At 58.8% G+C, this 27,132-nt stretch overlaps 1 protein-coding gene across 1 annotated transcript in view; it reads right to left on the reverse strand.

Moving 5' to 3' along the window:
- PIK3C2B (phosphatidylinositol-4-phosphate 3-kinase catalytic subunit type 2 beta) overlaps positions 1–27,132 on the reverse strand; it is a 75,586-nt gene that overhangs the window by 5,103 nt on the left and 43,351 nt on the right. Inside the window, exons 10-29 of the mRNA XM_055144271.1 lie at positions 26,538–26,571; positions 25,328–25,523; positions 24,376–24,498; positions 21,497–21,664; positions 21,096–21,207; positions 19,712–19,854; positions 17,828–18,016; positions 16,296–16,389; positions 16,067–16,161; positions 15,643–15,823; positions 14,359–14,466; positions 13,612–13,704; positions 12,690–12,819; positions 11,357–11,493; positions 7,463–7,632; positions 6,652–6,808; positions 6,220–6,329; positions 4,576–4,777; positions 3,847–3,971; positions 2,663–2,780 (exon numbers count right to left, since the gene is read on the reverse strand). Coding sequence (XP_055000246.1) covers positions 2,663–2,780; positions 3,847–3,971; positions 4,576–4,777; positions 6,220–6,329; positions 6,652–6,808; positions 7,463–7,632; positions 11,357–11,493; positions 12,690–12,819; positions 13,612–13,704; positions 14,359–14,466; positions 15,643–15,823; positions 16,067–16,161; positions 16,296–16,389; positions 17,828–18,016; positions 19,712–19,854; positions 21,096–21,207; positions 21,497–21,664; positions 24,376–24,498; positions 25,328–25,523; positions 26,538–26,571 — 2,685 coding nt within the window. The remainder of the gene's footprint in view (positions 1–2,662; positions 2,781–3,846; positions 3,972–4,575; positions 4,778–6,219; positions 6,330–6,651; positions 6,809–7,462; positions 7,633–11,356; positions 11,494–12,689; positions 12,820–13,611; positions 13,705–14,358; positions 14,467–15,642; positions 15,824–16,066; positions 16,162–16,295; positions 16,390–17,827; positions 18,017–19,711; positions 19,855–21,095; positions 21,208–21,496; positions 21,665–24,375; positions 24,499–25,327; positions 25,524–26,537; positions 26,572–27,132) is intronic.

The following is a 27,132-nucleotide window of genomic DNA, read 5'->3' on the forward strand; positions in this document are numbered from 1 at the left end:
GCTGGGAGCAGCGACTTACCACAGAACCCGGGGAGTGGGGTGGGGGGCAGGGGGAGGGGCTAGGCAGCTCCTGGTTGGACAACAGCTCCAACATCCAACCCCTGGGCGGCTGGGCAACAGCTCAAAGGGCTGGAGAGAAAGCCTGAGCCCTGTGGGAGCCCTGGGTTTGATCCCTGCCACCACCCGGTCCGAAAAAAACACAAAACCACGTTGGGAGACGACGAGGAAACCTTGAACATGGACTATGTGTGGATGACATGATACTGCTGTGTAAAATATATGTCCTATGAATGGCTCCTGGCTCCTGAATGGCCATGATCCCAGAGGCACACAAACCAATACCGGAACGCAGCGGCTTTTGGCAGAAATCCCTCCAGACTTATTACTAAAATATCAGAAATCCAAAATCACGTGGCCGCTTTGCGGCTGTGCAACATCATATGCTCTTCATAACCAGTTAACAGAAAACAAATTATCTAATGATGATTTTTCGGTAGGTCTGATTGTTGGGGGGAAAATTTCAAATAATAATGGTGGGTCTTTTGTCGAAATACTGAATGTGATCAAAGTGGAGAGAGAGTAAAGTGGAAATCATCTGCCACACAGGCAGGGGGAGGGGTGGGATGGGGGGTATACTGGGGTTCTTGGTGGTGGAAAATGTGCTCTGGTGAAGGGATGGGTGTTTGATCATTGTATGACCGAGACTTAAACTGGAAAGCTTTGTAACTGTTCTCACAGTTATTCAATTAAATATATATATACACATATCCATATATATGTGTATATATATATATCCTTTTCTCTCTTTTGGGGGCAGGGGAGAGGGGCCAGCTGGGCCACAACCAGAGGTGCTCAGGGGCTATTCCTGACTCTGTGATCACTAGTGACCCCTTGTGGTGCTCAGGGGACCCTACGGGGTGCCGGGGATCAAACCAAGGCTATCTCTGGCCCCGTATCTTTTATTCTGGGGAGTAGGAGCACATCTAGCAGTGCTCAGGGGTTACTCCTGACTCTACACTCAGGAATTACTCCTGGCGGTTCTTGGGGGGGCCATATGGAATGCCGGGGATTGAATCCAGGTTAGCTGTGTGCAAGGCAAATGCCTTACAGCTGTACTATGGCTTTGCCCACCTCTGTTCATTTTTTATAGAAATTCATAATAATTACTTAGGAGTAGAATGTCACACTATATCCATAATCTACTGTGATATACTTCAAACAAAAGTAGATGAAGGGGCTGGAGAGAGGGCTCCATGAACGGGAACATACACTTTACAGGCAAGCCAGTCAAACACAGCAGCTTAGGTAATGGGTATGCAAGCGCTCACATTGTTTTCTGCTTTGTGTTTTATAAGTTTTATTATGAGAATTAAAAGTGTTTTATAAAGAGAAGCTTGAGGGGCCAAAGCAATGTGCAGGGGGGAGGGCTCTTGCTTGCACCTGCCGATTCAGGTTCAACCCCCCGCATCCCATAGAGTCCTCCGAGCCTGTCAGGAGTGATTCCGGAGTGCAGAGCCAGGAGTAAGCTGCAGGGTGTGGCCCCAAACCAAAATTAAAAATGCCCCCTTCTAGACCCCGCCCCCGCCAATAGTCAATGGCATCAGGACAAAAGCTTTCTGTTCCTCTCCTACCAACACCCCTCATGCTGAGAGAGATATCCAAGCCAGCCTGGCCCAAAGACCACGAATGCCGTCCCCTGAGAACGCTCCCTAATCTTGTAGGGAAACCCAAACCCAAGCTGAGAAAAATGCCCACTCCAGGATCAACGGTGAAACAAAGGGGCATAATCTAAATGTCACCCAAGAAGTGAGGTGGCTTCATTGGCAGGGATGCTGAGTGCTGACGTCATGCTGACTGTGTTTGGGAGTGGCGACTGAGCCCCTGTGCAAGCACCTTACCTGGACTAGAATACATCTGAAACTGCTCGCTGTAAATGCCAAGGGGGAGAAAACCAATACTGCAGAATGATACTTATGCTAAGGGCACCGTGAAGCTGGAAAGTCACCTGAGTGTGTGGAAGGGAGGAAAGCAATGAAGGCGTTTGATGATCAGTTACTGTTTTTTGCCCTATGGTGTCAAATTTATTAATTTATTATTTTGTTATTTTGGGCCACACCCAACAATGCTCAGGGCTTACTCCTGGCTCTGCACTCAGGAATCACTCCTGGTGGGCTTGGAGGACCATCGGGGGAGCCGGGGATGGAACCTGGAAGGCAAGGGCCTTCCCCACTTTACTATTGCTCCAGTCCTAGGGTCAAATTTTAATATCCTACCGTCAAACCCGAGGTAAGACCACACAAATAACCTGCTCAAAAAAACCTCCTTTCTGGAGACAGGGAGATGATTTGAAGGGCAGGAGTCGGGAGGGGGCAGGGGTTCATTTCCTACCTAGCCCCACCCCCACCCCCATGACCGCTGGGAGCCACACTGAGCACTGAGCACGGAGCAGCCACTCCTCCTTAAGCACCGCCCCACACGCTAAGTCCGGGTTCGGACCCCTGGCTGCCAGCGCTCTGGGACGACTCGGTGATTTCTGAGACTGCAGCTCCTCTCCCCGCCCCCAGCCCCTGTCCAGAGACACAAGCACCCTCCCTGAGGGCTGGCGGGATCAGAATCTGCCCTTCCGCCAGCTCTGACCTGCAGCCCAGACCCCCAGACCCACCTCGGCCACCTCCGGGGCGGCGTGGATCAGGTGCCAGATGTAGCCGTTTAACTCCTCCCTCCGCCGCTCGGCCACTGCCTCTCCCCGGGAGCGGCCAATCACGAAGCGACTGGGGAAGCTGCAGGGGTGGGTTAGGGGGCGGGCAGGGGACGGTGGGAAAGGCAGGGAAGCTCTGGTCACACGTCAGCTGCATTTTAACACCGGATACCCCCCCACCCACTCGGGTCACTCCTTCTGGGACCCTCAGCTGCTCACTAAAGCAAGCAAGCACCTTACCTGCTGTTCTAGCTCTCCGCCCCAATAACACCCCCCCCAGTTCATTTTTGCCACAGCGATGCTCAGGGGGTACTCCTGGCTCTGTGCTCAGGAATCACTCCTGGTGGTGCTCGGGACCATATGGAATGCCGGCCCTCACTGTACCCTTTTATCCTATGCACATGCCACATTTGATCTATTTGAAAAATTCGTTGCTTTTTTAATTTTTCTTTTTGGGCCATACCTAGCGATGCTCAGGAGTTACTCCTGGCCCTGCACTCGGGAATCATTTCTGGCAGTGCTTAGGGGAACATATGGGATGCTGGGGATCAAACCTGTATCGGCCACATGCAAGCAAACGCCCTACTCACGGCATATCTAACACTTAGGCCCTTGAAAAACTTCTTAGAAACAAACAAACAACAACAACAACAAAAACCAAAACCACTTGTGAGCCTGAGCAACAGTACAGTGGTCAGGGCATTTGCCTTGCAAGCAGCTGGCCGCGGTTGGATCCCTGACATCCTTATGGTCCTCAGTGCAGAGCCAGGAGTAGTCCCTGAGCATCGCCTGGTGTGGCCCTAGAGCCAAAACCCAAAACAGAACACTTGTGACTGAAGCACCTGTAGACTCCGTTAATGCCCTGCCTTTCTCCCCTGGGGAGTCAAGCCCAAGGCTTGAGTTCTAGCAGTGAGCTGCAGCCCCTGCCTTCATTCAGGGCTTGTTTAACACCTGGCAGGTGGGTCCCACCCGGTTCTCAAGGTTCAGAGGCCCCCGTGAGACGCCGGCAGGGGGAGCCCTTGCGCCACTCACTGGCTCCACTATCAGGCCAAGAAAAGCAGGAAGAGCTTTTACCCTCCAAGGGCGGTTTACTGTCCTCCCTCACTCTTCAGTGAGCCCCCCTCCCCCCCAGTAAAAGGGGCAGCTACCTGGGCAGGAGGGAAGAAGGGAAGAGCAGCCGCAGCTTGTTGTGCAGCTCCTGGAACTCCTCAAACGTGCGCTGGATGTACGTGGCCTCGTGAGCGTTCTCTCGCATCACCTTCACCACGTAGATCTGCAAAGGTCCGAGTCTCAGGGAACGCGGGGGGGGGGGGGGCAGTGACAGTACAGCAGGGAGGCGTGACAGTGCAGCACGCAGCTGACCCGGGTCCCACGCCCAGCACCCGCTATGGTCCCTGGAGCCCGCCAGGAGGGATCCCCAAGCACAGAGCCAGGAGGAAGCTGGGTGTGGCCCCCAACAAAAGTCTTAGGGGATGCGGCCAGACCACCTACACCCAACAGAGGGGGAAGGCCAGCGGGGGGAGCAGGGCAGGACACAGCAGTCCAGTTTCCAGAAAGAAGAAGGTGGAGATGAAGGCAACCGGGAGCCGAGCTGCAGGAATCTGAAAGATTCCCAGCACGGCTCCGCAGGGCCCTGCCACAGCTACTGGGAATTAGCTCTCAGCCCCCTGATGCTAAGAAGGCCATTTGGGCAAAGGGGACAGAGGAGGCTATTTGGGCAACAGGGACCGAGGTGCCAACCATCCCCCCCCTAAACCCCCCGCACACTTTCAGCACTGGAAGCTCAACAACAGCTGCCGTGTGGGTGCCAACACACAGCCAGAGCCCCAGACAGCTGCAGGGAGGGTGCAGGGAGGGTCGGGCTGGAGGGGACTCACGTAGCCCTTGTTGGGGTGGAAGATCTTCTCGTGGCGGCAGAGAAAGACATTGGTGAGGCGGCCGGAGCTCTTGAGGGTGTATGTCCGGGGGGCGAAGGAAAGGGTGAGCCGGTCGTCGGAGCCTGTGAACTTCATCTGGGCCAGGTTATGGATGAAAAAGTTGAGCTTTGTGGCCACGCTGCCCAGGCTGGACTCGATCAACCTATGGGCGTGGGAGAAAGGGTGTCACAGTGCTATCTGCTACCCCCCACCCAGTGCTACCTGGAGGGGTGCTCCTGAATACCTGGTCAGCAGCTCCGGTGAGCACTCTACCTGGGAAGTCTCAGCGTGCATCTGCACATAATTGTCCACTCGTGTAAGCCAGGGTCTTATCTGCCCCCCAGCCCCAGGAAGTTAGTGGAAGATAAGAAGCAATTGGCTCCACCATTCACCAAGTGAATGTGAAAGTTTTTGTTAAACAGGATTTCAAGGTTCAATGGTTACCAAGCAGCGTCTAATTGAGAGATTTCCCTTTGAAAGGAAAGGTCCCTGGGAGAACCAAGAGAGGAAATTTAGTTCTCTAAGAGCCCTCAGAGCCTGGGAGAAGAGGGAGAGGGAAGGTGGGGTTTGCACAGAGGTCCCTACTTGCAGACATAACCTGTCTGAAAATGAAACCACAGAGTCCTATGTTTGACAAGGGGGAAGGTTCTGACCCAGAACACGGAAATGCTTACAGTTCTGGGAAATCCACTGCCCACAGAGCTGGGAGTGTTCCCTGAGCACAGCTAGCATCCACCCTCCCAATCCAGTGCCCTGTAGGTAACATGTATGTGTGTGCGCGTGTGCATGTGTGAGTGTGTGTTTGCATGTGTATGAGTATGTGCATATATGAGTGTGTGCGTGTGTGTATATGCATGCTTGTGTGTGTGTGTGTGTGTGTGTGTGTGTGAGAGAGAGAGAGAGAGAGAGAGAGAGAGAGATCAGAGTCAGACTACAGCACCGCCTACTCCAAAAATTAGCACCAAAATGCAAGTGTGGGCTGGGGAGAGGCCAACACGTGAGCACTCGCCTTGCATGCACGAGGCCAGGGTTTGACCCACTGCATCACACGGCCCCCCAAGTACTGCAGGAAGTGACCTCCGAGCACAGAGCTAGGAGGAGCTCTCATGCACTAGGAGGAGCTCTCATGTGACCCACCCCAAATATACAGATAAAATTATATTTTAAAACTTCTGGAAAAAGTATTGTCAAAAAAAATTTTTTTTTTAAAGGGAACATCTTTCCAAGTAATGACCCACACAGAGATGTCAATTCATAAAACTACATGCCCTGGCCGAGGAGAGCGGGAAGCATGCTGAGTATGCAGGAGCCCCAGGTTCCATCCCTGCCACCATGGGGTTTCCTGAGCACTTACCAGGAGTGACCCTAGAGCACAGAGCCAGAAGCATCACTAAGAGTGGCCCCCCTGCCCCCAAAACAGACAAACAAAGGTGCATTTGGAAAACTGAGTCTAGGAGGAGAAGGTGATTTCCCCGAGGGCGAGAGCAGAGCTAAGACAGACTGTGTTGTTGACTCGAACCCGGTTTGGGCTCAGCCGTTCCCTTCCCTTCGCCCGGCTCCTCCCAGCCTCAAGTAGGCAGAACTGTCCTGTGTGCAGGGTGATACCTAGTGAAGTAGGTGGTGGCATTGGCCTCCGTATCCTGAGGTCTCAAGGCATCGTACACGTACTTGAGGTCGTCCAGATCGGAGAGCTCGGGGATGCCACAGGACAGCATCTGCAGGGGGAGCACACGAGGGGAGAGAGCGCCTGCAGCAGGCTGCAACGCCAGCGTGTCCACCATACGCCGATGTTCTAGAGCTCAGCTCCCAGCCCGCCTAGGGGTAGAGGGTGGCGGGCAGTTGCTGTGGGAAGGACTGCAGCAGGAAGTGACAGCCCTGCACGGACACCCTGCCCATGGGGGTGGGGGGTGGGCCCTGTCTTTATCTAGGACTCAGCAATGTGGACCTCCAGAAATGCTTTAGTGCCAGACGTGGGGAATCTTAAAGACGGTGCCCAGGGACAAGAAAGGAGGCTGCAGAAAGGGGCAGGGACCTCACCAGGCCCAGCAGGTTGAGGAACAGGTGGGTGTGCTTGCGGATGAGGTTGTAGGCTTGGCAGCAAAGGTCAACGAAGTCATGGAAACGGCTGGAAGGCTTGTCACCCCCATTGATGACATACGCCATGTCCGAGGTGAAGACAAAGGGGGCACGGTCCCTGGGCCAAGGGGAAGACACAGGAAGGTCAGCAAGGAGGTGGAGGCTGGCTCCATGTCCCCTCCTCCCTCACCCCCTGTGCAGACCTGGACGGGGACAGTGGGGGGGAGGGCGCTCAGCTGAGAAGCCCCACACACGTCCACCCCAGGGGCTGGCCTGTGAGCGAACCGTGTCCTTTTCTGGGCGTCTCTCTTTTGATGGCTTGTATTTCTGCAAACCCCCGACCTCCCAAGTCACCTTCGCTTCCCAATGCTGCTCAGACCAAGGGCCACACTCTCACGTGTGGGCCTGTGCTCCAGCAGGGAACCCCTTCCTTCCTTCCTTTCTTCCTTTTTTCCTTCCTTCCTTCCTTCCTTCCTTCCTTCCTTCCTTCCTTCCTTCCTTCCTTCCTTCCTTCCTTCCTTCCTTCCTTTCCTTCCTTTCTATTTATTTATTTGTTTTTTGGGTCACATCCAGCGATGCTCAGGGGTTACTCCTGGCTCTGCACTCAGGAATTACCCCTGGCGGTGCTCTGGTGACCATATGGGATGCTGGGAATCGAACCTGGGTCGACCACGTGCAAGGCAAACGCCCTACCTGCTGTGCTATCGCTCAAGCCCCGGGAACCCCTTTCTGAGGGCCTCTTGGCCCCGCCCTGGCCCTGAAGGCCACTTACCGCTTGATGTTGCCAAACATCTGGGCATGGCCCAGGAAGCGGCCAAAATCGATGTGGAACATGTGGCCGGTTGTTTTCAGCATGATGTTGTCGTTGTGTCGGTCACAGATGCCCAAGACATAAGTGGCCACACAGCAGCCGGCACACGAGTAGATGAAGTTCTCCACGGCCTGGGGGGAAGTACGGAAGAGGACAGGAGGAAGCTCGAACGAAGCCAGGGGCGCCAGGGCCAGGCTGGTCCACTCAGCCTGGGCCCCCGCTTTCTGAGCGCTGTCTGCAGCTAGCCCTGCACGTGTGGCTGTGTTTCCTTCTAACCAACCAGCTCTCACGCACAGAGACGTCTCTCTGAGCCCTGGATAGGAGCTGAGGAGTAAGGCTCTACCACTTCCGAGTCTTCTCGGACTTTCTCCTCGGGAGTCCATGGGAAGGACAGAAGATGAACCCCAGAGCTAAGATTTGATGAGCCCAGGGCCTGGTGATAGGACAGTGGATAAGGGACTTGCCTTGCACGCGGCCCACCTGAGCTCTGTCCCCTGCACCCCACATGGTCCTCTGAATGCTCCAGGAGTGATCCCTGAGCACAGAGCCTGAGGAAACCCCCAGTACTGCAGGGTGTGACCCCAAAACCAAAATAAATGAATAAATAAATATCTGATGAGTCCAGGCTGAGGAGACATTATGAGAAGGGGAGCTGGCTCAAGGGGCCGAGGTGCATGCTTGGCATGTGGGAACCCCTCATCCCCTGAGCACTACCTGGTGTGGCCCCCCAACATAAACCAATGAATCGGTGCAAGATTCAACTTTCCGAGCAGCCAGGACCATTTCAGTGTGAGCCTAGCACGAAGACAGCTGGACCCAGTGCTCCTTCCCGACGCTGCTTCTGCCCCAATGTGACTCCCATTCCCAGTGCTCCCAGGAACAGCCAACAAGGGCTCGTCTCCTTCACGCTGCTTCCTGCAGAAGAGCTGAGGCAGCTCACACTTGCAGAAGGTGCTTGACACTTGAAAAGGAGGCACATTTCTCAGCTTGGTGCAGAGTGTTAGAGATATTTCTGAGCTCAGAGCCAGGGGCTGGCGTCACCTGACTGCATCGAAGCACATTGCTAAGCTGAGGGACAGCTCCCAGCTCGAACCCCTCTCTGCGAGGGCCAGAAAATGCCCAGAACTCAGACTCGGCAGCAGACACCGGCCGTCACAAAGGGGCAAGTTCTGGGGGCAGCATGAGCAACGCTCACCCAGCCTCCAAACCCTGCCCCACCTTCCCGGGCCCACACTCTGCCCCGGAGTCACTGCAGACAGCACCCCGCACCCCTCGCCCTTCAGGTCAGCACAGCACAGATCCTCCCAGCCCAGGCTCCAGGGCCTGGACCCCCCCTCAGTCTCTCTTGGCTGTTCCCCGGCCCACGGCCGCATGATCCCCCAAAGCAGGCGGCTTTTCCAGCAGAGGAAAGATGGAGCTGCCTTCCTGTCCCTGGGGCTCACTCAACCTGACGCCCGTCTGATCGTGGATTTGTGACACAACCGCCGCCGGCCCGTGGGGACATGACTCAGTCCCTTGCGGAGCTCAGACGGTGCCCGCCCCCTGCACGCAGGAAGTCTTGCTGTGTCAAAAGCCTCCTGATGTGAGGGGACTGACAGAGCAGTGTGGGCGCTCTCGGATGCGTGGGTAGGAGAGGGACCACCCGCCCTAGTGCCTCCCTGCTAGGATGCGTCAGAGGCAACAATCAGACCCCTGCTCATGGGGTCCTGGCCGGGAGGGCGGGGAGCTGTCCAGCGCTGGCACGTCTGTCCATTGGTGGTCTTGGCCAGCACCCAGCCAGAGTGCCTCTGCCAGTTGCCAGCCATATCAGGCTGTTGTTGAGGGGGACCCCAGAGCCATTCTGGGAAGGGTTCCATTGGGACTTCCAGCCTAGGCTGGCAGCCCCCCAGCCCTTGCACCTGCCAGTTGAGAATCACAGACCCCTCCGAGCATGCCCTCGGCCTGCTCCCCTGCTGCTGCTTCCTCTGGCCCAGCCCATGTTTTTTATTTTTTTTTTCCAGACTGGGGGCTCCCGAGAGCTGCTCCAGGGGATGGTAATGGGCATGTCCCTGGCGGACAGCTGCAGGCCCCAGGCCTCTCCTCCCTCCCTCTCTGGCAGGGCCCTAGCCTGGGCAGGGGACCTGGGGTGGGGCCCGGAGTCCAGCCGTCCAGCTACTCCTTTCCTACTTTGAATAAATAAATTCAATAAATATGCCCATCCCCTTTGGTGGGGGAGAATGTTTCAACAGCCAAAAACGGAAGAAAGAAATCAGGGAGATCCGAGAGAGCTGACCAAGGCTTTGCAAGGTGGAAAGAGCAAGACACTGAGTGCTTCCCTGATGACGGGGTGTGTGGGGGGGGTGTCCTTGCTGGACATCTGTCCATCGTGACTGGCAGAGAGTAATCCGGCTGCACCGAGCTCAACATAACAGCTATTGAAACCCTGCGAAATGCAGGCCCATCTAAGAGGCCCTCGGGCACTACCAGTCTGGCCCCAAGCAAGAGGGCCTCAGGGGCTCGAGCCACAGTACAGTGGGGAGGGCGTTTGCCTTGCAGGCGGCTGGTCTGGAGCCAACCCCCAGCATCCCATTGGGTCCTCTGAGCCCATCAGAAGCGACCCCTGACTGCAGAGCCAGGAGGAACCCTGAGCACTGCTGGGTGTGGCCCCCAAACAAAAACAAAGCGAGAGAGCCCTGACGTCTACAGTGGGGAGGTGGCAGATTTTGATCCATATAGATTAGGGTCTGGACCCCCTTGGCAGTTGGGTGATAGAAATCCGCACTCTGGCTTCTCGTGGGTCTCTTATGAGTTTGGTTCGTTTGACTTGCTCCTACCCCTAAGCTTAGTTACCCACAGACTAAATCATGAAGCCGAGGTGAATGTCCCCAAGGAACAGGCCAGCCCTTTTCTTAACCGTCTCCGCTCAAATCTCCCCTCAATCCTAACACCCTCTGATGGCTGATACCAGCCCACTTGCATCACCAGGATTCACTAAGAGAATACTGAGTCCCACGCCAGGGAAGGGACTCGGTGAAAATGTTGAGAATGTTTTCTAGCACAGACTTTGCATGCAGAAGGTCCTGGGTTCCATCTCCAGCCCCAACAAATACATCTAAACTAAGTGAAATTGAAATGATCTTTAAAGTATCCTCCCACCATGCTTTTTTGGCTTTTTGGGTCATACCCAGTGATGCTCAGGAGTTACTCCTGACTCTGCACTCAGGAATTACTCTTGACAGTGCTCAGGGATCAAACCCAGCCCTATCCACTGTACTATCGCTCTGGCCCCAACATTTGTTTTTTGAAGGGGCCACACCTTGCAATGTTCAGGGCTTACTCCTACCTCTCAGCTCACATCTGGCGGGCTTGGTGGACCCTATAGAGTGCCAGGGATTGGACCTGGGTTGGCCACATGCAAGGCAAATGTCCTACCCACTGTGCTACTCTCTAGCCCTGCCCTCCCACCAATTCTCCTTCTGCAAAGTGTCACTAAACTCCCCTAACAGGACACAGGAGAAACTGAACAAACTCCCTCATCCGGTCATCATGATGTTATCGTCCGAAAATCAAAGGAAGGGCCTCAGAGGCAAGGCAAGTAGCGTTTGCACCCCTGAGCCACGTTCCCGGCCTCAGAGCCATGTTTCATCCTGGACTCAGGCAGGTCCACAGCGTGGAATTTAAGGAATTCAATAGATCCCCCGTTTGATACCAGGGCACTAACCCAGCTGCTTCCGACAGCCGCTGGGCCCGCACCAAAGGATCCAGAGGCGCCAACCAAGTCCAGTTGCTCAAAGGCACCAGCAGTGGATGGTACCAGCCCCCACGGCCCCTCACCGCTCCTCCGAGCTCCTCGTACCCCAGCCAGCCCCATCCTACCTTCTCGTACTCATCCTCCCCAGGGTTGTGTTTCTGCAGCCAGTCGGCCAGGGGGCGGTCCTTGAAGGAGCCGGTCACCCCGTGCTCCACCTGGATTTTGCGCAGGGTCTCCGCGTTGGGGATCATCTCCACCATCCCTGGGAGGAAAGGTTCTGGGGTGACTCAACAGCGAGAGAAGGGCTGATGTCAGGGAGGACTGCAAGAGAGACCCCATACACCGGGCTTCAGGGCGCCTGGACAGCCTGACAGGGTGAGGAGAGGCCCAGGGCAGAGCGGGAGAAGAAACGGGGCAGGGCTTCCTGACCAGCTGGCCTCTGCCGGCCCCAGCCCACAGCTGCTGCAGGTTTTCCTTTTTGTTTTTCTTTGGGGGGGGGAGGGAGAAGGAGGTGGGTTGGGGCCACACACACTCAGTGGTGCTCAGCGTTTACTCCTGGCTCTGTGCTCAGGGATCACTCTTGGCAGTGAGGACTACAGGGGGTGCTGGGGGCTGAACCCAGGTGGGCTGCGTGCAAAGCAAGCACCGTAGGCACCATACTATCTCTCCAGCACCCCCCAAATTATCATTTTCTAATTATCTAACCTGCCTGCTCTAACTCACTCTCGTCAAATTTCCTCAACTGTTTCCCAAAAGTCTCTTTTAATTTTATTTATTTGGTTATCTCCCAATCAGAATTTTTAAAAGGGTTTTCTTGGTGGGGAGGGGGTTGTTACACCCAGTGATGCTCAGGGGTTAGTCCTGCCTCTCTGCACTCAGGCATCACTCCTGGTGGGTACTGGGGAGCCATTATGGAATGCCAGGGAATCCAGCCTGAGTCGGCCAAACTCAAGGCAAGTGCTCCACCCATTATACCAATTTTCCCCGCTGTGCCATCGCTCCAGCCCCCTCAAGTAACCATTTTCTAATTACCTAATCTACCCATTCTAACCCACTCTAATCCAATGCCCCCCAACTGTCACCAAAAAGCCTCTTTTTGTAGTTGTTTTGTCAGACTCAAAAGTTACAGAGCACCTTCGGCTGTCTCCAAATCAGCTTCCTCCCAGTCCCTCTCCCGGCTTCTCTCTGAACGCCCTCCATAGTTGCGGAAGAAATAAACATTCCCTTCTCATGTTCTGGTCTTGTCTGTTTTGGGCCACACCTGGCAGTGCTCATGGATTCCTCCGAGCTCAGGGGCCAGGGGACCATGAGGTTCTGGGGACCGAAGCCGGGGCTCCCACATGTCCAGACCTTTGAACCCTCTCACTCTCCTGAAGAGGCACGGGTGGGTGCTGGGGAAGGGGGAAGGACGGGCAGCCAGCAGAGGTGCGCCCTCGCGGCCTGCCCTCTCACACTGACCTCGCCCCCTGCCGGTGGAGAAACAGCGGAAGATGACCATGCGCATGTCCAGCCCCTCCTGCACCCAGATCTTGCTCATGATGCGGATCATCTGCAGGGTCAGCATGTCCTGGCGAAGGTCGTCCCCACACTGGACAGAGGAAGGGAGTGACCGGAACTCATCTCTACTGCCTGCCCCGGCCCTCCAGGATGGCCACCTCAGCCCACCTATGCCAGCCTCCCACTCACACCGGCCCATCAATGACCTTCACACCCGCGCCAGGCACTTTGCTTGCTCTGGCCGTCACCCACATCTCCAGAGAACTGACCCCAGGCCCCAAATATTCATCAAGTCCTCCCAAACCTCTTAGAAAAGTCTGAAAGAGCTGAACACCCGGGGCTGGAGCAATGGCACGGCGGGGAGGGCATGTGCCCTGCATGCAGCCGACCCAGGTTTGATTCCGGGCACCGCACGGGGACCCGCAAGCCCCACCGGGAGTGATCCCTGAGCGCAGAGCCAGGAGTCAGTCCTGAGCATCGCCTGGCAAGGCCCCAAAAAACAGAACAAAAAAGCACCGAACATTCCACCCTCAGGTCTGGAACTCGCAGCCTGTCCCACGCACAGGTGCGTTTTCTCCCCCGCCATACTGCAGTGCTTACTCTCCAGCGGAATTAGAGCCTGCACTGTTTCCACTCCAGACCCCGTGTCCCGGGGTCCATCAGTCCCAGGGACAAGCAGATCCCACCTTACCCAAACCACAGCAGGTTTGCGTTCTAGATCCTCCACCCCTAGCTCAGGGCCGTGACCTCCTTGCTTCCGGTCTAAGGGACCCAGGAGGAGCACAGCAGGAGCCGGGGGCTGCCTCTGAACCCCAGGCTCCCTTCACCCCCCTCTCCCTTCCTAGCATGCCCCCTCCCCCAGGTGTGAGCAGAGTGGCCTCACCTTGAAGATGACCCGGATGTGCTCGCCCAGCGGGTCCACGTTCTGGAAGGCGAGCTTGAGCGGAACCGCATTGGAGTTGAAGTAGGAGCAGTCCTGAGCCGGACAGAGGGCGGTGGCGTCAGGAGGAAGTGGCCTGCCCACGGGATCCTCGCTTCCCAGGCCCCTCGCTGGAACCCTGAACCCTGCCCCGCTCCCTACAGCCGCAGCTCCTGCTCTCATTCCACTGATGAGCCGTGTGCATCGCATGTTCTGTCTGCAGCTCTGTTTATCCCTCACTAAAACGGGGCTCCTTGGGGCCAGAGCAAGAGCACTGCGGGGAGGGCGCTTGCCTTGTATGTGGCCGACTTGGGTTCAATCCCCGCACCTCATATGGTACCCTGACCCGCACACACACACACACACACACACACACACACACACACACACACACACACACACATCCCACCCAGGAGGTATTCCTGAGTGCAGAGCCAGAAGTAAACCCGGAGCCCTGCCAGGTGTGGCCCCCCCAAACAAAACAAACAAACAACTAGGGCACAGGGCAGTAGTGAGACCCCCGTTAGGGATTCTGAGGGGCGGGCAGCATCGAGCCCTGAGGGCAGAGGCCCTACACGCTCCTGCCGGACCACGAGGGCTCCACCCGCCAGGCCCTGGCCCCTCTGGGAGAGAGACCCCCCCCCCCCCCTGTGATTCCTCCTCATCTCTCTCAGGCCCTCCACCCTGAGCCCCAGACTGCCCCTCACTCACCCTGGGCACGATGCCCTTGACCAGCAGGCTGGGGCTGAGGGGCAAGCGGCAGGAGCCATTGAGGGCGAAGAACTGCTTCAGCTCCTCCAGGCCCGTGCGCAGGGTGCTCTGTGGAGGGGGGCCGGGCGGGAGGCCCGGAAGGAAACGGCGTCAGAACCTGGGCACCCCACCGTGGCCGGCCTGAGAACACGCGCCAACGTGTGGACGAGCCCCTGGAGACCACGGAGAAGTGCCACCAGCCCGCACTCCAGCGCCCGGGAGGAGAGGCGGGCAGTGGGCCCGGCCAGGGGCAGGGGGTCTTGTCTCCTGCGGCCAGCTGGAGCAGGGGCGGGCGTGTCACAGGGCGCTCTGGCGCTGTCAGAAACGGCAGCAACAGCAGCAACGGGGACTTTCCAATCTTCCGGGGCTTGCTGTGGGGGCCACCCCCAAAGATTGCTCCTGGCCATGCTGGGAGGCTCTGGGGGTCGTGTGGGGTGGATCCTGCCCCCCCCCCCGCCGCCCCCACATGCAGAGCTTGCATCCCTCCGGCCTGCTGAGCTGTCTCCACACACCCCAAACCTCGCAATTCTTTCCTTTCCTAATTGGAGTTTCTTGGGTTACACCTGGCAGTGCTCAGGGGTCTGCACTCAGGAGCTACTCCTGGTGGTGCTTTGGAGACCACTGGGATGCCGGGGATCGAACCTGGGCTGGGCGTGTGCAAAGCGAACTTCCCGATTCTTAAAACGTCAGCAGCAGAAACAGCGCTGGCCTCGGGTGACCCTCTGTGCGCACAGAGGACCGGAAGGGAGGCAGCAGACAGGAGCTGGACTCAGCAGTGGTAACCAAGTAAACGCCTGGGCCGGCCCTCACTTGCCCCCTCTGGCTGAGCGCCCTGGTGCAGTCAGCAACTTAAACAACCGGGCTTACTTGCCTTAAACGGCCTTTTAACTCCTTGTTTGTGTCTAACCGAATCAGGTTGGGATACACAGTTACAAAGGAACAAGGCAAACACTTCAATTAAAATACTGGCCCTCTGCAGGTCAAACAAGGTGCGTCCATGGGCTGTCCCCCCATCTGCCGCCTATCTGGGGCACGCGCGTTAGCGACGGTCACTCCTTCCAGCCTCTGAGTCAGAGACGGCCTGCGCCTGCCCTCCTGCAGGGAGAGCCAGCCACCTGGAGTGACTGCTGTGCAGTCCCCAGAGCACTGCCGGGAGAGACCCCCAAGCACAGCGGCCTGAGCACTGTGCATAGAGCTCACGATGATGGCAGGAGGCGCAGGGAGCAGCGGGCCCGCCCCACTCACCGGCCGTGCGGACGGGGCGGCATCCCGGACCTGCTGGGCCAGCTTGGCCAGGGTGTTGACCAGCCAGCTCTGGCGGTTGAACTCCTCCCGCAGCCCCTTGCCACAGCAGCACAGGAGGGCGGCCAGCAGGTACTGGTAGCGGATGCTGAACTGCGAGTCCTTCAGGCCGTCTTTCAGCAGCCTGTGGGCAGCGGGTGGGTGCCAGGCTCGTGGGGGGCCCCCGGCGGGGCTCAGGCTGAGCGGCCGGGGCAGGCCCAGCCCAGCTGAGACTCGGGAGGGACCAGACCCTGTGTGCCAGGCTCTGCGGGGGCGTGCGGACCCCTCTCTCTCCAAGGCTGCATGAATCAGCCCCATCCTGGACCTGGCCAGTCCCCCACCCCTGCGTGCCGGTGCAAGGTCCCCAGGGCGCGCCGCGAGGCCTTACCAGAAGAAGTAGTGCGTGACCCGCAGGTCCGAGATGGCTCGTTTGAGGAGGAAGCGTACCAAGGGGCTGTCCAGGTAGCACTCGTACTTCAGGGCCTGTCCAGGAGTGGGGTCAGACAGATGAGTGATGGCAGGGTGGGGGGCGGGCGGCACAGACCTCGAGCCCAGTCCTGAGTTCCGGAGGATCCTGAGTGACGCCCCCCGGAGGAAGGGAAGGCCGGTGTCCTCACCTGCACGAGCTGTGGCAGGTAGTCGAGCAGCTCGGCGTCCGACAGCGAGCCGATCCACTGCACGGCCATGCGGCGCACCTCCTGGTCAGGGAAGCTGCAAGACACAGCCCAGCGCCCTGACACCCCGCCACGGCCTCCTCCCCGGGCGCTGCAGGGAAAGGCAGGGTCCCCAGAATCTGCCAAAGGCCCCAGCGGAGTCATTCTGTGCTCAGGAACGCAGCTATGCCTATGGGAGGCCCTGGGTTCGATCCTCAGCTTCGAAAAACCAAGAAGCATATCAAATCTCGATCACTGCTCCCCCCCCCCCCCAACCCAGTCTGCAGCCAGTGAGGATGTTCTTGGTCACAGAAGCCACTGCTACCTCCTGTGTAGCGTAAGGCCCACAGCCTCTCTTCCTGGATTCTACCAGAAAGTCCCTCATCAAAGCCCTCAGGGGGATGCAGGCTTTGCATGTCATAATATTAGCATCGATCCGGGAGACGGCAGGGGGACCACTCGACTGTGTCAGAGCTCAGACTCCAAGGCACAATGAGTTTAACAGATTTTAGTGAAAGTTGCCTTGGAAACAGAAAACTCTAGAGCCAGAAAACTAGTACAGGGGTTAATTGCTTGTCTTGCACATGGCCAACCCTGGTTCAATCCTGGCCCTATCTGCTCCTCCAAGCGCCACCAAGAGTAACCTCTGAGCACAGAGCCAGGAGTACTCCAGGTGTAGCACATACCCTCTCCCCCCCCCAAAAAAAAAACAAATAAGAAAAAGAAGCACTGAGCATTATTTGATGATATGCAAGCTAAAGTATTAAGAAGAGGATGTGATGTCTGCCATTAACTTCAAAATGTATGAAGCATGAGGTATCTCTGGGTGATTAGAAAAACAGAGAAATGTGACAGAGCAAATAAAGCAAAAGCTAAAGGTTAGAATCTGGGCCTGAGGATATTCAACAACAACAAAAAAATTCCAATTCTGCATATCTGCATATACTTGGAAAATGTGATATTTTTTTTTGCTTTTTTGGGCCACACCCAGTGATGCTCAGGGGTTATTCCTGGCTCTGCCCTCAGGAATTACTCCTGGCAGTGCTTGGGGGACCGTATGGGATGTGGGGGATCAAACTCAAGTCGGCCACTTACAGCCCTACCTGCTGTACTATCGCTCCAGCTTGAAAAATGTTTTTGTTTTGGAAGGGGCACACCCAGTGAGGCTCAGGGCTTCCTCCTGGCTCTACATTCAGGGACCAATCGTGGCGGGGGTTCAGGGGACCACATGTGGTGCTGGGGATGGAACCCGGGTCAGCTGCGTGCAAGGCAAGTGCCCTCCGCGCTGAACTGTCTTCCCAGCCCCTGGGAAATGTCCTCTCTGGGGCTGTAAGGGCAGGAGCCACGGTTTGCCCCTGGCACCTTCTGGGCCCCCCAAATGTTCATAATGAAGTTGGAGAGAAAGGAAAGACCAAAGGGAGGAGAGGAAACACACCGAGTCTCGGACCCACTCTCCCGCTTCCCCGGGCTGGCTGGGCGGGGGAGCACCCACTCACGTGGCATGCAGCAGCCCCAGCGCGTCCTGGTGGTTCATGTGGGCCCACTGCTTCAGGAGCGCGTAGATTTCCGGCAGGCACGCCCACTCCCAGCTGGGGGCGCTGGCGAGCACCAGCGGCAGCGAGCTCACCTCGGCGTGGCAGTAATAGCGCTTCTCCCACAGGCGCTTCTTGTCAGCGTCAGTGAGCCTGCGGGTGGGGGACAGGGCCAGGTGAGAGGCAGGGTCGGCCAGAGTCCGGGGGCGCTCCCTCTCCAAATCAGAGGCCCTCAAACTGCAAGAGGCGCTTTGGGCCCAAATCTCTTCTAGATCCTTTTGTTGGGGGTGTGGGGAGCCACGCCCAGCGATGCTCGGGGCTGACTCCTGGCTCTGTGCTCAGGGCTGACTCCTGGCTCTGTGCTCAGGACTCCTGACTTCTCAGGGCTCACTCCGGGCTCTGTGCTCAGGGCTCACTCTGGGCTCCGTGCTCAGGGCTCACTCTGGGTTCTGCGCTCAGGGCTCACTCCTGGTGGTGCTTGGGGGAGCCTTATGGGATGTGGAGGATCAAACCCCAGTGGGCTGCTTGCAAAGCAAATGCCCTACTGGCTGTACTATTACTCTGGCCCCTCTTCTTGGATTTGCACTTTCTGGGCCTATAACATCTCCAAAAAAGTGACTGTCACTGTCACTGTCATCCCGTTGCTCATCGATTTGCTCAAGCGGGCACCAGTAACGTCTCCATTGTGAGACTGGAGTTTGCCAGGCTCTGCCGTGTGGGTGAGATACTCCCGGTAACTTGCCGGGCTCTCCGAGAGGGGCAGAAGAATCGAACCAGGGTAGGCTGTATGCAAACAAAACGCCCTACCCGCTGTACTATTACTGCAGCCCCCCCAAAAGTGACCCCCCACCCCCCAATTTTCCAAAAATGTGGGGGCTGCTCAAGGCGGAGGCTGGTGTACGACCCAGGACCGCAGTCCCAAGCACAGCCAGCAGAGGGCGGTGGTGCCCACCTGGCTGATTCCAGACAGCAGAGAGGCCTCCAGGGGCGATCGGGGGCCAGCTGGAGGTTTATGGGACCTGCGGCTAATTAGGCCTGGCCTGGGATCAGGTGTCTAATGGGTGACGGGAGCCGTGGGGGCCATGAAGCGGGGGTTCAGCAGCGGCGTGGGGGCAGGGCGCGCGTGCTGCCCTGGGCCGCGTGAGCGTGTGAGCGCGCCAGGAAGGCGCGTTTCTCCGCGTCCACCCCACCGGCCAGCTCCCCGTGCCACGCGGCAGCCAGAGCGGCACTGCCAGGGCCAGCAGAAGCACCAGACCCCACCAAGTCCAGTCTTGGCCGCTCACCCTGCCCCCTCTCCTTGGACTCGCTTACCCGGAGCTGGCAGCAAGCTGGGCCCCTGATCCTTTTTGGAAAGTGACAGGCCCAGAGAAATGCAAAGACTGTGGGTGTGGAGGGGGAGTGGGGGCAGGGCGGCGAGGACACCAGCCACCTGCGCCCTGGCCTCTGCAGCGTGCAGGGCAGAAGGCCCAGCATGGGACCACTTGGCCCAGCATGGGCCTGCTCGCTTTGTTTTCTTGGGGGTGGGGACACGTCCAGAGGCGCTGGGAGCTACTCCTCATGCTTGGGGTTTGCTCCTAGCACTGCTTGGGGGACCCCACATGCCAGCAGTTGAACAGGGGGCTCCCGCATGCAAAGCCTGGGCTCAGCCTTACGCTACCGCCCCAGCCCGCCCCCACTCCTCCCTGCCTCTCCCGAGCCTCTCTGCCATGTGAGCTCCTGAGATGAAGCCGACAGGAGCTACTCCGCAGACCATAGGGCGGGACCCGGGGTGGGCGGACCCTGAGGGTGGGCGGGCCCAAATAGGTGGGCGGGGCCCGAATAGGTGGGCGGGGCCCGGAGCTGCCTCACCAGTACAGGGACTCCTTCTGCATGATGCTCTTGAGCTTGCGCTGGTCCTCCTCCCCGAGGCTGGCGAACTCATAGCAGGGGCTGAAGCTGTCTCTGGAGGGGCTGGCGAACTTGACATCGAAGGCTGACGTGGGGAAGTCAATCTGAGGGAGGCATCAGAGGTGGGGGAGGGGGAGGGGAAAGGAAGGAGGGGGGAGAAGGGAGGAGGAGGGGAGGGAGAGAAGGAGAAAGAGGGAAGGAGAATGGGGAAAAGAAGGGGAGATGGGGCAGGAGGGAAGAGAAAAGGACAGGGGAGGGGAAGCGGAGGGGAAAGGGGAGGGGAGGAGAGGAGAGGAGAGGAGAGGAGAGGAGAGGAGAGGAGAGGAGAGGAGAGGAGAGGAGAGGAGAGGAGAGGAGAGGAGAGGAGACAGGGGGGAGGGTAGTGGAGGAGAGGAGAGGAGGGGAGGGGAGTAGAGGAGGGGAGGGAAGGAGGGGAAGAGAAGAGAGAAGAGGAGAAGAGAGAGGAGAGGAGATGGAAGAGGAGGGGAGAAGAGGGGGGGGAGAAACAAAAGAAGAGTGGAGGGGAGAGGAAAGAGGCATGTGAGGGGCCCCTGTCCAGTCTTCTGCCTCTCCCTCTCCAGCCCTCCTCCTGCCTCCCCGGCTTTTGTAAAGGGGCCCAGCTGGACTTAGTGATCTCAAAATTCCTTCCAGAAAGCTGAGTCTTCCAGGGGGGAAAAAATGGACGAGAGGAAGAGGCTGCATCTCAGTGATGGGGTGGGAGGGGACCCTGTGATGGAGGTGAGGGGAGTGGAGAGTATGGAGCCCCCATTCTGGGTGCGGTTCTGCTGCCCCTCTGTCCCCGGCCCGGCCCCATCTCCAGCTCCTGTGTAGTCCCACTCTCCCGGGAGTGTCCCTCCCCCACTGACCGAGCCCCCACCCTCTGCCAGGGGCCCCCTCGGGGTGGTGCAGCCCTGGGAGAGCCCTGGAGCTGGATCGTCCAGTGCTGCCCCTGCCCTCAGGTTCAGAGAGAAGCGGCAGGAGCCGGACCAGGCGCCAGACCCTGAGCTGCCCATTTCCCAGGACAGCGCCCACAGGCTGAGGGACACGGCCAGGCCTAGTCCTGCAGGGTCAGTCCTGGGCTCCGAGGGCTCAGGGCCTGCTGTCCATCAGGCTCTGTGAGAGCAGAGGGAGCCTCAAGGAGCTGGACAGAGACGCCGCTCAGCTCAGCCCCCAGCGCTTCAGTCACCACGTCCCCGAGGACCCAGCTCTTCCTCGAGTCCTCCTCCTCCTCCACCCAGGACACAGCGCTGACTCAGGTCCTGACCGCGGGGTCCTGACCGCGGGACCCTGGCCGTGGGGTCCTGACTGTGGGTCCTGACCCTGGGTCCTGGCCACGGGGTGTCACCTGTAAGATGACGCTGTCCGGCTGGTGGAAGTTGGGTGCAGTCCAGCGGGCACTGGGGTTCTCCTGCGTGGCTGGCCATAAGCCCAGAAGCTTCCGGCCGCAGGTCAGGACTCTGGAAGGGGAAGAAGGGGAGATGAGGCAGCGGAGGGCAGGGGGGACCCTCGTCCCATCCACAACCTCCCTCTCTCCCCATCCACCAGCAGGGCCCAAACTTAGTGGCCCCGGGCCCCTTCCCGGGAAAATCACAGAGGAGCCATGCTGTGACCTTCAGTGTCCCGCCAACGCCATCCACCCTCCCTTCAGCTTCCCTCCCCACCAGCTCTGGCTGACATGGGTGTCCTGGCCCCTCTGCCACCGCTGCACTCAGCCCGCCCCTCCCCACCCCCTGCCCTGCCACTTACTGCCTAAAGTTGAACAGCGGAGCGGTGACCCAGCCCAGGACCTCGGGGACGCGCCGCTGCTTGGTGGCTTCGGAGGAGCTGCCTGGTGGGGGCACGGGCAGGGCATAGAGGGTGGCACAAAGCAGGGTCTCCCGGGGCAGCTGGTTCACCTGCACGGGGAAGCAGAGCCTGGCGGGGGGACAGGAAGCCTCCGTCAGGACATGGCACCCTGTGACTTCCGGGGGGCCCAGGAAGGCCTCCCTTTCAGGGGACCACACGTGCCCTTCACCCCAGGAAGCCCCTTCCAGAGCCAAGAAGGGAGACTTGCCCCGCGGGCCCCACTCCGAGCCTCAGGGCCCCTGGAGTGAGGGACGGCAGCAGGGCACCCCAAGTCCTGCCCCGGCCCCCCATCCTCCCACCTGTCTGTTCTCCCCAGCTCTCCCCCTCCCCCTGAGCCACACAGCACGCGGAAATTAAAAGGGGGGGAGGGGAGAGAAGAGGTTTCTGGGTCTCGAGTGGGGAAGCGCGGGCAGGGCAGCCTACTGATGCCCAGCTGCTCCTCCGGGCGGAGTCCAGACTCGGGTGCGGGGACGGAGGGCAGCCGCAGAGAGAGGCAAAACCACGGTACCTTCTGGGGAAGGTGTCTCGGGCCCCAAGGGCACATACCACACCCGAGCCAGCCCAGGGCGCAGCTCGGTCCAAGGAAGCTGCCTCCCTGCAGCCCCAGGCCGGGGTGCCTGCTCCCCTCCAGGAACCCGCACCTCAGCGCGGGGCCGCTCTCCTCCCTCGGCTCCTCCCTCCGGCCGTGCAGGCCAGCTCCAGCTGCCTCTCCCGGGGGGCCCGTGGCTAAAATTAGGGCCCCTCCAGCAGCCGGTGGACAACGCCAGGCCGGAGCTTGGCTCCGGGGCCTATTTTGAGAGTCTGCTGATCTCTGCCCAGGCAGAGGCGGTCAGCTGACCTGCAGGAGGCGAGGGAGCACTGGACTGTGCTGCTTCGGGCTCCGTAAGTCGGGCAAAGGGGGAGCGGAAACTCCCCAGCTGAAGAAGCACGGAGTCCCCCAGTCAGGCAGGGCCCGTCCACGGGTGATCTCGCAAACCTCCCCCACGGAAGCCCTGAATCTCCTCCTTGCCTGCACGTCCCTCCTCCATCCCCCTTGCACCCAACATTCCTGGGCCTCACATCACCAGGCTGCCTCCTCCAGGGAGGGTTCCTGGAATGGGCCACTCCCTTCCAGTTCTGTTTCAGTGTCAGATCTCTACTCACGCCTCTGTGCCTCAGTTTCCTCGACAGTGAAAGGGGACCCCTTGTCCCCTCTAGGGTGTGTGTGTGTGTGTGTGTGTGTGTGTGTGTGTGTGTGTCCGCTGGGAGCCTTTTGCCCTGTGACCGACAGTGGGCCACTGCCCCGGAACTGGGCTATCCAGATGCTATTTCAGGCACAGATAGATATCCTCAGGTCCGGTCACCATGTGACTCTCAGGCCATCAAGAAACCGGAACCAAGAGGGTCCCCCCCGCACCCCCCGCCAAGAAGCCGGAGGTGACCAGGTTGAAGAAGGCACCTCTGCCCTGCGCTGCGGCTGTGGTGCAGGGGGAGCATCTCTCTGATTTGTGTGGAGGCCTGGGTTCGAGCCCCAGCACCACAAAGAGATTTACCACGTGCTGGGTGTGGTGTATCCGTCCACCCTCTTCCTGACAGACACCGGGGCTCTGAACCCTACAACTGTGGTGCCTTCCCCCAAATGCTCCAGCCTGGACCATGGAGTGCCATGTCCTATGAGGCTGCTGGACAGGGCTGAGGCTGAGACCAGGCCCCTGTGGTGAGGGAGAGCCTCCCTCCACCCCCGGGGTGGCCACTCTGCTTTGCTCCCTCTCACCCGGAGGGAAGAGCCCAGCCTCTCCTGGTTGGCTGGCCTGGGCCACACAGTGCTGAAGACTGTCCTCGTGGGATGGGCCACAGTGCTGAAGACTGTCCCCGTGGGATCCAGTAGCCACGAGAGGCAGCCAGGTCCCTCCAGGGAGTGACCCTGGCTGGTGGTTCTCTGCACCTTGATTTACACCTTTATTGGGCTTAGAGTGGGTCCAGGACAGGTGGGAGGAGAAAGCCCTGTTGAAGGGCTGCCCCTCTCAGCCTTCCCGGCTCCACCCCTGGCCTGAGACCTCCCCCCACTCCCGGACCTGTGCTCCCAGATCTCACAAGGAGTCAGACCCTGGGTGGGGAAGTGTACGAGGGGCCACGAACACGGTTTCCTGCCTGCAGGAGGGCAGAGCGCTGCATTACCAAGGCCCAGGGCACACGGCGACCCGCCCAGCTCCATGCTGCTAGGCCGACATCCACTGTCCCCCCCTGCTCCCGCAAATCCCCACGGACAAATAGGGGTTTGTGTGATTCTCAGCTTGGGGTTGCACGTTGCGAGTCGTGACCTGTCAATCTTATGTCGGCGCCACAAATGCTTCTGAGCTGAACAAAGGTGCCCGTTTTACGGTGAACAACTGAGGCCAAAGAGTGGAGGCGGAGCTAGAGCTGGAGCGCTGTGCCTCACTGGTCCTTCCTGCACCCAGGGGCTACCATGCTTCCACACGGAGGGGCCACATGGAAGGCTAAAACCTTCCCTTCTTCCCTAGAAGGGACAAACGGCCCACTCTGCTCTTTCTGCTCCGTTTTTGGAAATCCAACTGGAAATCCAATCGAGAGGATGCAAGGTCCTCCTTCCAGCCAAACCTCTGCAAGGAGGCTCACACCCGCAGCAAACACGAGCACCGTTCCGGTGTCCCCTGCAGTCTGCGGACACCTCTCCCAGGAGACTCACCGCGAGGCAAAATCTCTAGCTTGTCCCCCTGGAAGAGCTTGGGAAGCAGGGACGGACAGGGGGCTGACCCCGAGTGGGCTGGGGAGGGGCTTACTGCTGGTCCCACACGATGAGGTGGAAGAGGTACTTGGAGAAGCAAGTCTTCTGGGTCTGCTGGGGGCTGCACAGCAGCTTGCCGCCGTGGCTGAGCGAGCAGGAGAGGTAGAAATCTTCATAGCTGCCAGAGGAGGGTGCAGGTCAGGGCCCCCGGCCCCCTCCTCCCGGCCTCCCCAGGGACTAGGGGCAGGACAGCCAAGCGGCATGGGAAGCACTGGGCTTCGTCTGGATCCCAAGGTCAGGTCCCAGCCTCCAGGTGGGCCTGGAGATATTCTTCCTTGTCCGCTGGAACTGGCCACGCGCTGCCCTCCCCCCTCCCCCCAAATCGCCGCTGTCCGCGCGGGTCCACGGCGCGTGCAGGGGCGCGCGCATGCGCAGGTGAGCGAGCCGGGTAGGGTTGAGGGGGGCTAGAAAATGACATATGCCCGCATGAATGCCAGCACACGGGGGTCCGGTGGTGGCTCGTGACAGGTGCCTGACAGAAGAGGTCAGAGAAGGCCCCGGTTTCCCAGGCTGCCTCCTTTGTTCTCCGCCAATCGCCCCGAGGAATACATTAAGTGAGGAACAAAGAGAAGAGGGGAAGGAAAGGGGAGGGGGTGCGGCCGCGGGGTGGAGTCTGCTGATTCCCGCCCCCCACCCAGGCCTGGGAGGCAGGGGGACCCCGCCGGGAAGCTGCGGATTACCAAAAGAAAGTCCCCCTCCACCCAGCGCAGACAAAGGGTCATCTCAGACCCCGCCCCCGCGTGCTGCATCAGCTGGAAGCAGTCACGGCGAGGGCCAAGTGGGGGCTCTCTGGGAAGCGGCCATCTGTCGCCAGGGCTCATCAGCTGGCCTCCGCCGAGGAGGCAGGGATGCCCATGCAGCCAGAACCGCGCGACCCGGGCTGCGTGTTCCATGAGCGAGGCGGGGGCAGCTTAGCTCACTCCCAGGGGCGCGTCAGGTGGGCTCACCTGGTCACCCAGGTGATGGGGATGCGGTGCGTGGCGTAGACGGTGAAGCACAGCAGCCCCGAGAAGTGGCAGGCGTCCTGCACCAGCTGGTGAGCTCGGCTCCCATGGGCCGCTGGCTGGAAGTCCGCGTCGAACGTGTGGCAGTACAGCTCCACCAGGTCCAGGATGGCGGCCGTGAGCCCCTCCACCACCTTCTCTGTGGAAAGGTGTCGGCCTCAACAAGCCCGTTGTGGTGGCCAGCACGGACCTGGGTGGGACCCCCCCCCCCACACACACACACACGCCTGGCAGTGCCTCATTCGGTGCACGCCGGGAGCTGTTCACGAGGCAGTCCCTTCCAAACCCTGTCCTGATTTTTATGTCTGGTGATTTATTTAAACGGATTAAATACCCTTTCATTTAGAAAAAGGTGGGAATGATTGTCTTCTTTTTTTTCCTTCTTTTTGGGTCACACCTGGCGATGCACAGGGTTTACTCCTGGCTTCGCACTCAGGAACTAACCCAGGAAGTACCCCTAGCGGTGCTCTGGGGACCATATGGGATGCTGCAAATTGAATCTGGTTCGGCTGCATGCAAGGCATGTGCCTTACCCGCTGTGCTATCGCTCCAGTCCCGATTGTTAGTCATTTTTAAAAAGTCATTGCTTAGCCAAAGGACAGCTGTTTCTCGGGGGTCCCCCAAACTCGGGACATCTGGGGGACACCATGTTAGTCTATGGAATTCCAAAGCCTGGGAATCACTAACCCAGAATCCTAGGGACACAGTCAGAACGAGTTCTGCTTCTAAGGCTCAAAGGTAGACACTAACGAGCAATTCCTTAGCACAATTCCACGCCCTCCCCCCCTTCCCCTGCCCCCCCCATCCCACCCATTCTCAGATGCAGCAGGGGTTAGGCGCTGCCGGTGGAAAAATTCCCCACCTACCCAAGTGAGAGCTTTCCCATCTGGAACCCCGGGGCTAGCTGTACCTCACCACCCCACCCCCACACTTCTGTCACCTCACCCCCTCTCCCGGGCACACCGCAGGAGTAACTAGTAAAAATAATGAGAAAACATTTGGCGCAGAGAAATGTCTTCTCCAGCTAGGAAAACCGACACGGAGGGGCGGCCACACCCCCATAAATCAGGGGGCCAGAGAACAAGGGATCCGGGCCCAGAACAGCAGCCTGCAGCTGCCCTGGCTGGACAAAGCCAGAAACCACTTCCCTTACCTCGATTCTCCCTCACAGCCAAGACGGTGGGATCCTGTGGGGGGGCAAAAGGCGAGAGAGAAAGGCTCAGGCCCGCTGCCTTTCCCCAGGGCAGCTGGGAGCCGGAGCTCCCTCAGAGCTGAGGAGAAGGTTCCCTAGGGAGGAGAGAGGGACTCCCTCGCCCCCTCTTCCTGTGACAGACAAGGGCAAGTTCTCGTGTCCCCCCAAACAAGACCCCCGCCTCAGGCCCCTCTCGGTGTCCTGAAGTCTGGCTTTGGGGGGATTTGGGGTCTGTATCCTCAAGGGCATGCTGGTGTCTCCCAGTCATCAGTCCCGGGTAGGAGGGGTTGGTCTTCAGGGTCTTGTCCCCAGGAAGAGGGGAGCAGGCTTAGCTTCCTTTTTTTTTAAAATTTAATTTTTTTTCTTTTTTTTTTTTGCTTTTTGGGTCACACCTGGCGATGCACAGGGGTTACTCCTGGCTTTGCACTCAGGAATTACTCCTGGCGGTGCTCAGGGGACCATATGGGATACTGGGAATCGAACCCAGGTCGGCCGCGTGCAAGGCAAACGCCCTACCCGCTGTGCTATCACTCCAGCCCCAGGCTTAGCTTCTTGA

This window comes from Sorex araneus, chromosome 7 (assembly GCF_027595985.1).
Source record: "Sorex araneus isolate mSorAra2 chromosome 7, mSorAra2.pri, whole genome shotgun sequence".
Taxonomy (NCBI): Eukaryota; Metazoa; Chordata; class Mammalia; order Eulipotyphla; family Soricidae; genus Sorex; species Sorex araneus.